The 13,701-nt window shown below is 55.7% G+C and overlaps 5 protein-coding genes across 5 annotated transcripts; 2 read left to right on the top strand and 3 right to left on the bottom strand.

The window, feature by feature from the left end:
* Positions 1–440: 440 nt before the first annotated feature.
* MFIFM68171_02357 (N-glycosylation protein-domain-containing protein) lies at positions 441–1,726 on the top strand (the record flags this gene model as incomplete). The annotated part of the gene is made up of 4 exons (XM_071057779.1): positions 441–1,031; positions 1,121–1,176; positions 1,239–1,386; positions 1,481–1,726. 4 exons carry the CDS (start codon positions 441–443, stop codon positions 1,724–1,726), a joined length of 1,041 nt encoding a protein of 346 aa, XP_070913880.1.
* A 548-nt stretch (positions 1,727–2,274) lies between these two features.
* SUI1 (Eukaryotic translation initiation factor eIF-1) lies at positions 2,275–3,014 on the bottom strand (the record flags this gene model as incomplete). Its single annotated transcript, XM_071057778.1, has 4 exons — positions 2,275–2,289; positions 2,355–2,590; positions 2,705–2,779; positions 2,975–3,014. 4 exons carry the CDS (start codon positions 3,012–3,014, stop codon positions 2,275–2,277), a joined length of 366 nt encoding a protein of 121 aa, XP_070913879.1.
* Positions 3,015–4,128: 1,114 nt separating this feature from the next.
* TRM44 (tRNA(Ser) Um(44) 2'-O-methyltransferase) lies at positions 4,129–5,646 on the top strand (the record flags this gene model as incomplete). The annotated part of the gene is made up of 1 exon (XM_071057777.1): positions 4,129–5,646. The coding sequence occupies one exon, from the start codon at positions 4,129–4,131 to the stop codon at positions 5,644–5,646; it is 1,518 nt and encodes a 505-aa protein (XP_070913878.1).
* Positions 5,647–5,707: 61 nt separating this feature from the next.
* On the bottom strand, positions 5,708–6,928 carry MFIFM68171_02354 (Intradiol ring-cleavage dioxygenases domain-containing protein; the record flags this gene model as incomplete). The annotated part of the gene is made up of 3 exons (XM_071057776.1): positions 5,708–5,978; positions 6,061–6,542; positions 6,659–6,928. 3 exons carry the CDS (start codon positions 6,926–6,928, stop codon positions 5,708–5,710), a joined length of 1,023 nt encoding a protein of 340 aa, XP_070913877.1.
* A 1,257-nt stretch (positions 6,929–8,185) lies between these two features.
* Positions 8,186–11,054, bottom strand: MFIFM68171_02353 (Transient receptor potential ion channel; the record flags this gene model as incomplete). The annotated part of the gene is made up of 5 exons (XM_071057775.1): positions 8,186–10,520; positions 10,573–10,627; positions 10,687–10,707; positions 10,759–10,916; positions 10,969–11,054. The coding sequence occupies 5 exons, from the start codon at positions 11,052–11,054 to the stop codon at positions 8,186–8,188; spliced, it is 2,655 nt and encodes an 884-aa protein (XP_070913876.1).
* Between the last annotated feature and the right edge of the window lie 2,647 nt (positions 11,055–13,701).

Below are 13,701 nucleotides of genomic sequence, written 5' to 3'. Positions count from 1 at the left end.
CGCCGTGGAACAGCCGCCGTCGAGCGTGTGCCGTGTCGCGTGATTGTGCGAGTGATGGGTTCGCTGGCGCTCCGGTCGTGCAATTGACGGGGCCGTTCGGGTCAGAGCTCAAAATTTCCAATGGACCACGAAGAAACAGTTGTGGGGGCCGGGAAGCTTTCTGGCCAATGGTATACCACCGTATGCTGCCCGCGGACCAATGCAGGGAGATCCCGGCGGTGACGGAAGGCCTGGAATGGGCCCCCTGCGGTATGACCTCAAAGGAGAGGATGGCCGAAACTCACTTGTCTTACCTCTTGCCAGGTTAAACATTCGCGCCGCTTATTTCATCCAGGCCAGAGCCGCCGCCCAGCGTCGCTACCCGTTCCGCCCTCTTCCCCTTGGGAGTCGAACGCGCGGATTGCATGCTCCATGGGGAAAGGAAAGGCAAAAACATCTTGATGTACCGCCGCGCAAAGCCAACCGTTGCGCAGCAGTCGCGGGCGGATAACGGATCCCCCTCCCAGAACCTGGGCCCCGCTACAACCACCACCCCAGCCTCGTCAGCCTCGGCCTGGTCCAGCCTCAACCATGCTTCTGCCGCTGGCCACAGCAACACCTCAGCCCCCAACCCCGGGAGCCTCAGCGGCAGCAGCCCGAGCAGCGCTATCGCGAACGGCACAGCACCGGCTGCAACCTCGGTAGCCCCCGACCATGGCGCCGCCGGAACAGTGCGATCCTCGCTCCTCCAACCCCGCGTCGCCGTCGTGCTGGGTGTCTCCAAGACATGGTACCCCCTCCTCTTCGTCTGCCGCCTGGTGTCGATCGCGCCAGGCGTGCTCTTCGGCCTGCCCACCGCCCTCCGCGGGTTGGCCATGCTGCACCTGATGTATTTCGGGCGAGGGTTCGACAGCGGCGCACTGGGGCGACTCGGGCGAGGGGCAGGGGCAGGGGCAGGAGCAGCGACAACAACCTCGGCGCCAACATCGGGCTACGATGCCGCTTTTGAAGCCAGACTCCGACTTACCGAGACACTGCTTGCGAGCATATGGGTATGCCACTTCTCTCAAACCCCCCTACCGACATCGTCACCACCGCTACTGCTACAACAACAAAACAACTAACCACCCAAAACTTGCAGTGCTTCGCATCAGGTTACCTCTCCTTCTTCTTCACCGACTGCCTCATGTCGCGCTGGTACGTCTCCCACCTACCTACCCACCCACCCACGCGTACCTCTCTAACCCACCTAACCACAGGCTCCTCCACTACACGCCGCAAGCCACCATCGTCCGACTGCTCACCACAAACGCCATAAACGGCTATCTCACCTCGTGGGTCCTCCACCTAATAGGCGGCTTCGAAGACCCGCGCCTGATCCTCCCGGCATGGATCATCATCTCGACCGTACGTAGATAAACACCTCTTACCCCTCTTCCCCCCCCCCCAAAATGTTCCAACCGTCTCCCAACAGTCAGCTAACCTGTGGTGGCAATGCAAGACATTGACAGTTCTCTACCACATCACACAACGCAAGATCAACATCCGCAAGGAAACCTCCATGTCCATCAGCGTCTTCTCCATCGCCAGCTTCGTCAGTATGGTGGCCCTGCTGGCCCAGCTGCATTCGAACCGCTCCGACTACCCGGACATACCACTACTCAGCTTCGTCAGGAGGGTGTCCCACGAGGCGGGCAAGTTGGCCATCCGCATCATGGAGTACGGCAATGCTGCGAGGGATCTCTGACGAGGTGAAGAAAAAGAGTCCTCGCAGGGACTTGCTGGGCGTTTGGTGGCGTTGGTGCGTTCTTACACATACGCAATGGTTATTCTTAGGGTCAAGTGGCTTCAGCCTGCAGGAGTTTACGGGGGTATTCGTAGCCAAGTAGCATTCACAAAGACATGGACAAGTCACCAGGATTTTTTGCCGAGAGATCCCATTGCCTAAGACTACTAGACCTGCAGACATCGCTCAAACGAAAGACTTGCAGGCCATGGCCGTCCCATCTCGTCCTATCAACTAATGCTGAAGGAACGACTAGCAAATGACCCGAAGCGCAAAAAAAAAAAAAAAAACAAGTCCCATCCCTCCTGGTGCACTCTCTGCTAGGGAAGAGGAAGCCAGTCGCCAACTCGTGGGGTATCATGTTTGTCGTGTCGCGGGCCCATGTGGGGGTCCCTTCATCGCTCAGGATTGGTTAAGTTTCACACCCGTAAACCGCGACCCGAAGGGTGCCGGAGGGGTGCTCCTCCTAGGAGTCCGAGCGGAGCTGCGACACGGCAGACATGGCCGGCTTAGAAGCCGTGAATCTGTAGAAGGGGTGAATTAGTCCATGGTCATCGGTAGCAGGTTGTAGTGGGCCTAGTCCGCATACCTTGATGTTCTTCTCGTCGAGGCCGAGGCCAGACTGCGAGTCGACGAGGAAGTCCTTGATCTTGAGACGGTGGTCGCCCTGGAGCTGAATCACCTCGCCAAGACCCTTGGACTCGGTGTCGCTAATGATGGTGCCATTGCAAGCGAATTCCTTCTTGATGACCTTAAGAATCTTCTTGTGATCAAACTTGCTCGGGATGCCTTGCACCGTAGTCAAGGTCTTACGTCCATTACGCTCTGCGGGGTGGTCCAGTTAGTCATTGAAGTTTTTGAGTCAATTGTCACGAGGTGTGATGCGAAGCCAACAGCAACGCAACCGCCCCACGTGACGCTCGTGGGTAGGCGACATACGCTGAATGCGGATATGGATGTACTCCTGGGTTTGAGTAGTCTGTCCCGAGTCCTCGTCGGCTTCGGCGAAGGGGTCTGCACAGCCATTCGGTCAGTAACTTGCTTGTGTTGCGGTCGAAATGGTTGACGAGGGGTTGTTTTGGGGATGTCGACAGACAGACCGCCACGGCCCCACTCAGCGGGCAAAGCGAATCGCGTTGGTAACATCCCCAAACAAACTCCGGTGCGGTTGCAGAGGTGCAAGAGACGACTAAGGTGGTATCGACATACCGCGGCTCTTGAGATTCAGGGTCTCGATTTCGCCTGACATAAACTCGAAGTTTTCGGGGTGTCCTTGGGAGAAGGGTTGTTGTATTTGGGGGGTGGGGGGTTTAGCGACCGACGACTGTGGTAGTGTCTCGCTGATGCGCGGTATGGATCGGTGTCTTGCTACCGTTCAAAAGTTCTCGGGATGGGAGATTGGGCCTGTTTAAACTTTTGGGTGCCAGAAAGTGATGCGGTCGAGGATGTTGTTGATGGCAAGTTGTTGGAAGAATAGAAGAGGGTAGAAATGCGAGAGGTGAGGGGAAGAGAGAGATGATATTGTGGGGGCGCTGACCGTCCGTAAGGCCACAAGGCATCAACATCAGCGGGTGACCCACTCAGAAACGCCCTCTGGGTGGCGGTACCGGCCAGGTCTCTCGGCTGGCGAAACTGTTGGTTTCAGCCGGCATTTCGCCGCACGTTCCTCTTTGTCTACTTTGGAGATACCTGGCTCAACTACACGTCACCGGTCGTGGTCATTGAGCAGCTGATTTCCAACTCCGGCTTGTAATTCGCCGCCCATGGCAGTCATTTTTCAAGCTGCTGAGTATCTAAAGAGAGCTCAGAAGACTAGTTGCAATGACAGCGAAACTTTGCTATTTTCGGCCGCATTCGGACCATCTCTTCTGGAGCTTTCTGCATGAGGCAAACCAAGTTTTTGCGGCTCCGTCTCGGTCCCTGCACATCTTTGACGGACGATCGTCCGGCCCTCCAACCCGGAGACAGACCAGTGTTACGGCCTAGATCGGTCGGGCCGTCTCGGGACAAAAGACTTTTCATCACGTTCTCTGCATGTACAGGATGTCCGTGGCGCAGACAAAACCTTCCAAACTCCAATTGCTCGGTAGACACGGTTGAAACTGATATTGTCAAGGCGGGCCGTCTCGGATACAAGAATGTGCAGTACCTATCAGCGCTGCTTGGCGGTTGATACTTGATAAGCCACCTAAAAGTTAGGCATCTTAGTGGCACACAAACAGAAGCCCAGTTTTCCGGCCCTAACAATTCGATATGGCTTTTGCCCCTTGCACTGCCCCTCGCTTGGACTTCTGTGTTCCAACACTTTGGCCGTTTCGCCTCCCACGGCCGGTCGCATCCCCGAACTTCAGGAAACGGCGAACATGGGATTCGAGCCAGACGAGTTGGCGGTCGACGCAAGCCCGGTCGTCATCCAGGGGACCAGGCGCGACCGTGTCCCAACCACCTGGCGGCCTCTGTTTCGCCACTCCTGCGCCTTCGGGCCTGCCGTCTTTGGGGATGTCATGATCAATTTGATCCAGAACCCAAACATCAACTCGTCCTGGCTGTTCCGCGCCGATATTCTTCATGACGCATCCGAGGTCCAGGCGTGCGCCGAGCCATCAGAGGTCGAGACCAGCTTCGGCATCCCTTCATTTGTCGACTTTGAGCTCCGTCGATGCATCATCCGCAGGCTCATCCCCAGGAACACGCTCAGGGACAAGCCACTGGATCAGACGTGTCTCATCTACGAAAGTATATCCACTCATGGCCGTGATGCAGTGCAGGTCCAGCAGACTCTTGTCGTCTATCTCCCCCACATCTCTGTGCCATCGGAGATGCCCTTCTATCACCCAATAGTTCGGGGTATAGCCTTTCTCCATGACTGGACCGCGGCGGAGCCCCGCGGCTCTATTTCCATCTCCTATCTCTTCTTCGACGATGCCGATCGCTCGTCTGCCAGGCTTACAAGAACCGCCCTCCGCTTGCTTGAAGTCATCCACAAGCACGGCAAGGGCCGTGTGGAAGGCTACCAGAAGAGGGTGCATCACGACCAGTTGCTGCCGCAAGCCCGCGTGCAGGACACCTACACCAGGCTCAAACAGACGTATGCACGCGATCTGATCGAGAGCTGGGCCGAGGTGACAGATCCCGGCAAGCATGTGTTTGAGGACCTCTGCATTGCAGCATTCCTGATCGAGTTGTGGACCGACATGTACGGCAAAGACCCTTTCCCTGGGTTTGTTGACATTGGGTGCGGCAACGGTCTCCTGGTTTACATCCTCAACAAAGAGGGTTTCGCGGGATGGGGCTTTGATGCGCGCTCACGTAAGTCCTGGGCTGCGTACAACACCAAGTTATCGACCTCTGCGGGCGCAGAAGACTCCCTCCGTCAACTCATATTGCTCCCATTGCCGGTCAGCAGGGATGGACTGGCGCATGTCTCGACTGGCGTTTTGGATGAGAAGCTGATTCACGACGGCTGCTTTCCTAAGGGAACGTTCATCATCTCAAACCACGCGGACGAGCTGACCCCGTGGACACCCATTATTGCCGCCGCCTCTGAATGCCCGTTTATCGCAATCCCCTGCTGCAGCCACAACCTCACAGGAGAAAAGTTCCGAGCCCCAGCGCCCAAAGACAAGAGCAAGGCCGACTCAGCATACTCATCATTAGTTGTGTGGGTTTCGGACATTGCAAAAGACTGCGGCTTCGAGGTTGAACAGGAGATGCTGCGCATCCCCAGCACGCGCAATGCGGCATTGGTCGGGCGCAAGCGGTCCGCCCCGAACTCGTCGCTTGATATCCCAGCCATCATTGATCGATACGGAGGCACTGCCGGATACTTGGAGAGCGTGGTCAAGTTGGCCACGCCCGCTCCAGGCAGGGATGATCATTGAGACAAGATGAGACGGGCCATTAGAAGCTGTGGGTAAACGGCTTGTGTGATTTTGGCATTATTCAATCTAAATCCGGAACTGGAAGATGGTCCACTAGCTTCATCTTCAAACCCAACTTTTCCAAGGCCTCCGTAGCCAACTGATCTCTCAATCTCTCGGTCTCCTCCTGTGTCGTAAGCACGAAGTCGTGCTTCAGCAGCCAAATGCCCTCCTCGACACCATATTCCTTAGCCGTCTCCTTGTCCACCTTCTCCAAATCCACCACCAGGCTCTGCTTCACGCCGAACACGGCATCAGACGTCTCAAACGGGTCACCCCGGAGATACAGCGCACTGCAGATAAAAAAAAAAAAAAACTCCAGTCAGCAACGAAAGCACCAGAAACTGAGAGTGGGTAGTTGAGAGAGTGTCTTACGTGACCAGCCGGTCCCACCCGTCCTTCCCAAACATGAAATGCACGTGGGCCGGTCGCCAACAATGCCTCTTGAGCATTTGCAGCAACCTCCCCACGGGCCCGTCGTGCGGGATGCGATAGCTGACGGGCTTCAGACCCCGAAACCAGAATCGCCCCTGCTCGTCGCTGATCATGACGCACCGCTCGCTGGGCTCATCCCGGTCCGCGTGCTGCACGTCGTAGTGGCCCGAGCTGTCCGTCTCCCAGATGTCGATGGTCATCCCGGGGATCGGGTTCCCCGCCGTGTCCTTGACGGTGCACACGGCCAGCATGGGCTCGCCCTCGGGGTCTGACGTCATGCTGGCGCCGTGGGGGAGCACCGGCGCGTCGTGCGTGTGGAAGGGCCCCAGGACCGACCCTTCGGTCCCTTGGGGCGGCTTGGGGTGGTTGATGTTGTCGACTAGGAGGGAGAGGCCGAGGACGTCGGAGAGGAGGATGAATTCCTGGCCGCTCCTATCAGCGTCACATCCCATGTAGATCAGGGGGGGCGTAGGGGGGAGGGGAACAGAGGGGACAGAGGGAAGGGGGAAGGGGGAAGGGGGAAGCATGTGGCACGTACATTCCGGACTTCACTGCAGATCTTGCCGCACCCAATCAGAAACTCAATCGCTGCCATCCACTCGTCGGTGCTCAGCCGCGTCTCACGGGCAAAGTCGTGCAGGTGCGTGACGAGCCGCGCCATGAGGTATGTCAACCGCGCGTTCGAGCTCTGCGAGTTGATCCGGATCGTGTTGGGCGTGATGTTATCAATGGTCAGGTCCAGCAGCGGCGGCGCATTGACTGCCGCCGCCGCGGTAGCTTGAGAGTTTGGCTGGGTTTGGGAAACCATGGTTTGTCGCGCTCTTGTTCAGGTGAAGTGCTAGGTGTTAGTTGGTTGTATAAGGGGGTAGGGATGAGAGAGTCTGTTGGAAAGACTATCCAAAGCTATGGATATACGTGCTGAGCTCAGGGAGGCAGGTCAGTAGATCTGCTTGGGAGACTGGAATGTGAATCGCTCGGGGGGGCGGCCTTCTATATGTTAAGAAATAAAATCGGCCACAAGGCTGGTAAATCACCCGGCGGATCACTCCCGTGTGTCAATTGCAAGCGGCCAAAGCACCCCGGATTTTCGAGTGATAGCTTATTTTAAATAAATCGAGCGAATTCCAAGTCAGGGAAAAAGAGAAGGGGACGAAAAAGATAAAAATAAAAATGGAAATTAAATAGGACAGGAAAATAGCACCCGATCCAAATACCCTCCGGCTGATCCTACTCCAATCCTGACCTAGTCGAACCCACCAACGTTCGATACTAGCTTGATGACTGAGCTCAGCTCAGCATCACTACATCGAACCCCATCTCCATGACTGATGACCGACAAGTGAGGCGATCTGCCCGGTGCGACGGGAACGGGCGACCAGGGGTCCCGCATAGGGTGGGGTACCCAGCCGGCAACTTGGAGAGAGGAGGAGGGGTTCGGGAGTTGGCGCGGGGTGGGCTGAATGACGCATGCTGAGATAATGCCGATGATGGGGACCACGTTGTTCCCGATCCCCTGGCTTCGGAGGTTGGACGGCGGTAATTGTACCTGCCGTCTCAAGCGGCGCTTCGGAGATCGGCGCGCTGTCTCTTCTCTCTCAGGGGTTTAAGAAACGAATTTTGCTTCTGGGATGTAACGTAGGTTGTGGGGTTTATTCAACGTCCCGCTCCGCTGGTTTTGCATCTACAGTAAGACCACCTTTACATGCGCCCCTGAGCGTTGAATCCACTGGTCCTGTTCAACCACCCACCCTGACCTGATCCCGAGAGACCACCCTCTTCGAAAAGCACCGGAGCGTGCCTGACTGGGTAAAATAGAACAAAGACACTGACCATGTGTCTTAGAGATATTAAAGATCACGTAAGGAAGTGCCGTGCAATGCAAACGAATTCAGACCGACAAACGCCCCAAACTCCTGTGTCTATGCAATGAGGCCCCCAAACCTGGGACTGAGAGGCCCGAATAACGGGTTATGAACCGGTGACTGCGCAGCTCCACCATGGTCTATATATGTGGTGCAGACCAAATATCCAATACATCCTCCGCTCGAGATTAACAGTCGACAACTTATTCCAACGGCTCGGGGGCTTCAGGCAGTGCTGTCGGCGGTCTCTTCGGCTCCGGAAATGTGACCAAGATCTCTGGCGTCGGCGTTCCCGGGCTTGGGGTGCAAGTCGTCGAGGTGGCTGGCGACGTGTTCAAGCTCCAGAAACTGCTCTGGCGTCTAACCAGCATCGATGACGAGCCATCGCTTTCCGCAGCATGGCTGGCAGCATAGTGAAAGCTACCGCTGAGGCGTTGCGTGAGCACACTGCTTGGCCGACTGAGCGACGCGTCTCCAAACTGATTCGAGGACCACGAAGCGCGGTAAGGGCGCGCCGCCCGTGGTAGGCTTCCCGTACTGTACCGGGAAGATCTGACACTACTAGTCCGGCTGATACGGCTGGGGCCACGGACAACTGCTTGATCATCGCCCGTAGTTCCCTCATCTACGTGACCATCGTCAACCTGTTCGACATAATTTACGGCTTCTTCGTCTTCATCCTCGATTTTGGGCGCCCGCTGGATCGACAGGACGGAAAAGCGCGGGGTTGGCGGCGGCGCGGGTTCTTTGTGCTTGCGTAGAACCCGGGATTCGTCTTTAGCTTTCTCCTCCATGCCTTCATAGTAGTCAATACGGACACGATCGAGTGAGTGTGGCGTGAAGTCCTCGCGGTTCCGCATTAGCGACATCCGTGACGAGATTGCGCCGAGAACGATCAGGATCAACAAAGCGGCCACCGTCAGGCTTTGCATCACGATGATAACCATGCCGAGGGATATAGCAGCGACGCGGTCAAGACCGTATTCCGGAAGAAAGGGGATGGACATAGCTGTCGTGGCGATCTTGCAAACGCCGAGGATCCAGACAGCCATAGCCGTATTGCGAGATCCTTCGAAAGGGTTAAGGGTGGCGGTTATGGCAAAAGCCAGGATGTCGAGAGCCAGAACTCCGTAGATCTGTGCGAGGGGACTGTTCCAGCCACCTCCCAGGAAGGCGGCACGAACAAACAGGTATACGATGTAGTACGTCAAAAACCACCACCGTGTGCGGCGATACCTCGCTGAAAACCATCCGAACTTTTTGACGAACGGCTCGTCTACGTGCACGGTCGGGCGATTTGGGTCGTAATTGACATGGCGAATTCGGAAAAAGCGGATGCCGAATAATTGCTGGACCTGGAGGTTGTGCTCCTTGATTGTGCTGTCCCAGGCTGGGAGGATGCCGGGGACCGCGCCGAAGATGGCTGTCCGATAGAAGACAATCCGATCGAAACAAATATGCGCCCTGCCCCCTTCCGTGCGGGCCCGGCAACCTGCCGCAATCAAGAATATGATGCCGATAATGGTGGCTATGAAAACGACCGTGGCAACAGCCATGGTTCCAACGGATATCCGCATCGTAAACTGGAACATGGTCAATGTCATCAGCATGAAGAATGCGATGACGAGGGTTCGCAGCATGGCATGACCTAGATAGCCAGTCCAGTGGCTGCGGAAGTATGCCATTCGATCCTCTTTTATTCGCTTCATGCGCGCGAGTGCTTCGAGTAAGCCTTTGAGACCCGCAATCGACAGGCCGACGAGGCCGATGGCGATTAGCAGCCAGATCAGGCCGACAAGGAATACGTCGGCCGGCGGGATGTTGAGGGCTGACATGATGGCAGGAAAGCCGGACGAGTTGCCCGGGCGTGGCTTCCAAGGTGCAGCGGGACTTCCAGACCATGTGTAGCCATAAGCCTCGCTGGCGTTGAACGCAGGGACTTGCGTGTCTCGGAAGGTTAAGGACCTTGGAAAGATTCGAGATATCGGGCTAGCGCTAGTGCCAACCGCCTCTGAGGCTTCACCGCTGACTTCAGCGGTACTACCGTTGACTCCGGCAAATGAATCAATCGGCTGGACCATACCGGGAACATAGATCAGGCCGGTAGACCAGGCAAAATTTGTCCACCACGCGACCAGGATCGGCGGCCAGTCGACCGAAAGGATGCTCGAGAAGAATATGGCCTGGAAGGTCTCCAAAACAACAAAGACGGAGACGGAGTGGGCATAATGCATCCTCATGTGTCGAAGGCTGACACCGTATGCGGCGGTCGCGAAGGAGGAAAAGATGGCTAGTAGCGTGAATATGCCGAGAATGGGAGCAATAACTTCGGGGTGCGAAAGAGTGTTGCCATTCGTCAGGACGGCCTGGAAGCAACCGACTTCCGTTTGGCTCGAGTTGGCGAAGATGCGCAGTTTCGTCGAGCCCTCAACGTCGGTGATATGGAAGGCAAAACTGGGAAACCCCCCATTCTGGTACTCGTCAACAGGTAATGCCGCCCATGCCGTAACAGGAACGCCAGCGTCCAAGGGGCAGAGACTGCAGTTATGTCAGTGTTGGCGGCTCTTGACCGATTTGAGAGCTGGCTCACCTGGAAATGTTTCGCGCACATGGATCGAATATCACTCCGAACCGGTTTTTGCCATCTGGGAATTCGAGTCAGTTGTATACTACCATTTAGTGATGTTCCCTTCTTGTGTCTTACAGGCGTCGACAGATAAGTGCACTGCCGTCTCGTTAGCTCAGCTCGTCTCTCATGGTGCTGATCCCAACTTACTCATAAGAGACTCATTCCTGACGTTGCTAGTGCCTTCTAGGTGGAAGACAATGGTCTTGTTGACGCCATGGTAGTATGCGGCATCAAACCTGGTGATGTTGAACAGGCTCTGGCCTCCCAAGCAGTCACCAAATTCACCGGTGCGCAGTGCTGGATGCCTACCTGCAGTCAGCACCCGCTTCGTCCCTCGGATCAGGGCCATAGACGTACTCAAATTCGGCGGCTCGGCTAACGCTCGCGTAGAGAAAGGAGAGTAAGAGGAGGATGGAAGGACGTGACCAATCCCGTAAGGCCATGGCAAAGCTAGAGGATACGCCTGACGGCTCGGGCCACTTCGTCTGGCAGACCGAATGTTTCGTAAGGTGCAAGCTCAGGGACCCGTCGGTGTCCGCTTCGGTAATGGCACTTGGCCGACTGGGTGTTGTGTGATGCCAATATATGAGCTCGGGGGAGTTGCGTCGTCAAAGGCAGTCAGAACCCTTGCCGAAGGAGATGCGTGGCGTGGAATAACGCAGTTGTCGGTGGATCTGTGTCGGATCCGAAGCGAATGGATGTCACGGTCGCCACTATATATGTCGACGAAGTGGGTAGAGGAGTGCGAGACACGGCTAGACGCGAAACGTCGAGCAAGATCGTCGGACGAGTTGTATCGGCAACCAGGCGAGCGTGTTACAAACGAACGTCGAGTGCGGAGGGTTTGAGTTGGCGAGGCGACCCGGAATACATTCGAATCCGAAGCGATGATTAAATATCGAGGGGGCCCTTTGGCGTTGGCGTCGTGTTTGTCCGTCTTGGGAGACGCCGGGCAACCAGTTTCGATGCTCTTTTGGCCGCTGCTCGAGGACCCGCAAGTGGCTTGTTCCCTACCTCGATGGAATTGGAGGTACGATCAAGAGGACAGTGAATCCGGGCAATATCTACCGTGATCACCTTGAGAGGAAGCAGGTACTTCAGGACCAAGAGACACTAAGACTCGGCGCCATGCCGTTTGTTGATACCGCAAAGGCAAACCCGACGGATCCAAAGACACAGACGGCTGCCATGGCTAAGGTAGAGTCACCCGTCTCCTGGGTATCTTGATTTACGTGCTTCAGCCTCGGGCCCCCTGGAGATACGGACGGCAAGTGCCACTTCAGGACAAGAAGCACCCCACCCTTCATTTTTCGCTCGGCGGAGCTCCGGTGGTTCTTTTTCGTAGACGCCCAGATGATCATCGGTCGAGCAAGATGGGACGCCATGTCGGACCGAGGCCGATCTCTGGACATGATTGGAGCTTGGAGCTGTTGGTGATACGGACCGGTGATGCAACCCACGTAGGGATAACTGATCGAGATACCTACCCCGCGGCGGTAGTTGCATGGTCACTTGCAGGCGCACGCTGGACACGTCAGTAACAGGAGCCCGAATCGCAGTTGCAGGGTGAGCACGGGCCACAATCGTTAACTGGCCTGGCCCTTGCAGACGACCAGGAGCTGCGGGTCGAGCCGTTGAAGATCGACTTTGTCGCACGCCCAGACTTGCCCACCGCCTCTGTGAGACAGGATTCGTCAACAGTGTTTGCATTGCACTGCAGGAGGACAAACATCATGGATTCTTGCATCCATGACCGAAATCGTAAACGACGAAAACCCAGAGCTGCAGGGGACCGGAAGTCTTGAAGGACAGTCGAAATCATCCCAAGCGGGGATTGTTCTGCTGCCAAGACTCTCCGAGACCTGCCACCAGGTTTCTCGGCTCACGTCAACGGCATCACACACAGAAAGAACCACACCGACTTTCGTGGGCCCGGCACACATAGTGCAGAAGGACGGGTGCACCTCGTCAAACAGCTGAGCATACTATTGTCAACATCGACAGTGCGTTCCCAACGTCATCGCCAGCCTCGATCGCAATCAAGCCACTGCAAATATCACGAAACTCTCGAGTGGAAATAAAGAACCCCACCATCAACAGGGATCCTGAATGATGGTGGAGCAAACGAAAATCGTCTGCCAAGAAACGACCGTTTCTCCTTTTGGTCAAGGTGAGAACCGTGTTTGCACTTTCCGGGTCCCGCTAGAGCCAGAATGGAAGAGCGGCTTCTGAAGAGATGGGAGCCTCCTCTTACAGTTACAGGCAGGTCAGCCCAGCATGCAAGCTCCCGTTTCATCAAGGCTTTCTAAGGGACATAGTTCGGTCTGGACGAAACCTTATCGGACCGTGAGACCGTCATCCATGTCTTATAATTCACTTTTTTTCTGTTCTTTTCTTTTTCTTCTTCTTCTTCTTTCTTTTCTTTTTTCCCCCTCTTTTTATACTGTTTTGGTTCACGTTCTTCACCATCACCATTTGGGTCAAGGCTCTGTGTGGATGGCAGTGGAAGACGGCTCCAACACCCCGAAACTGTGCTCTCGTTTGTTTGCAGATAGAGCCTTACACTAGTGTATGCTGGCGGTAAGACATCGTGACGATCAAGACCTAAACGGGCGTAGTTTAAGCACAGACAAAATACACATCAATTCGGCAACCACACCTACTCGCGACGATCGGCCCCAAAATATGCCGTTTGCAGCAAACAGAATGCATGCGCTAGGAGAAGCCCCTTCATCACCGAAACAACAAACAGGTAAACCAGCCTGCCTCTCAGCAAACTTTCCATCTCACGCGCAGCCCATTCACATTGTCCTTGACGACCAGTCAGTTTCCAGAGAGTCAGTAGAAAGCAAACAGCCGACCAACCCCACCACGCCCACCAACCAGAATCACTCAGACCACTCCCGAGGAACGAACAGAGAGGTATCCGCAAAACGCCTTGCCATAGCTCCCTGGACAGAATGAACCCGGTGAGAAAAGAGAAACCACTGCATCGCCAGTTAAAGTAGCAGTATCAACTGCGCCATCCGACGGCTGGTCATTCATCAGGTATACAAAACGCAAACAACACAAGAAAAAAAGCCATGTCTC

This window comes from Madurella fahalii, assembly GCF_045866475.1.
Source record: "Madurella fahalii IFM 68171 DNA, scaffold_1, whole genome shotgun sequence".
NCBI classification, from domain to species: domain Eukaryota; kingdom Fungi; phylum Ascomycota; class Sordariomycetes; order Sordariales; genus Madurella; species Madurella fahalii.
Note: the sequence above shows the minus strand (reverse complement) of the source record. Positions and strands in the feature narration are given on the sequence as shown.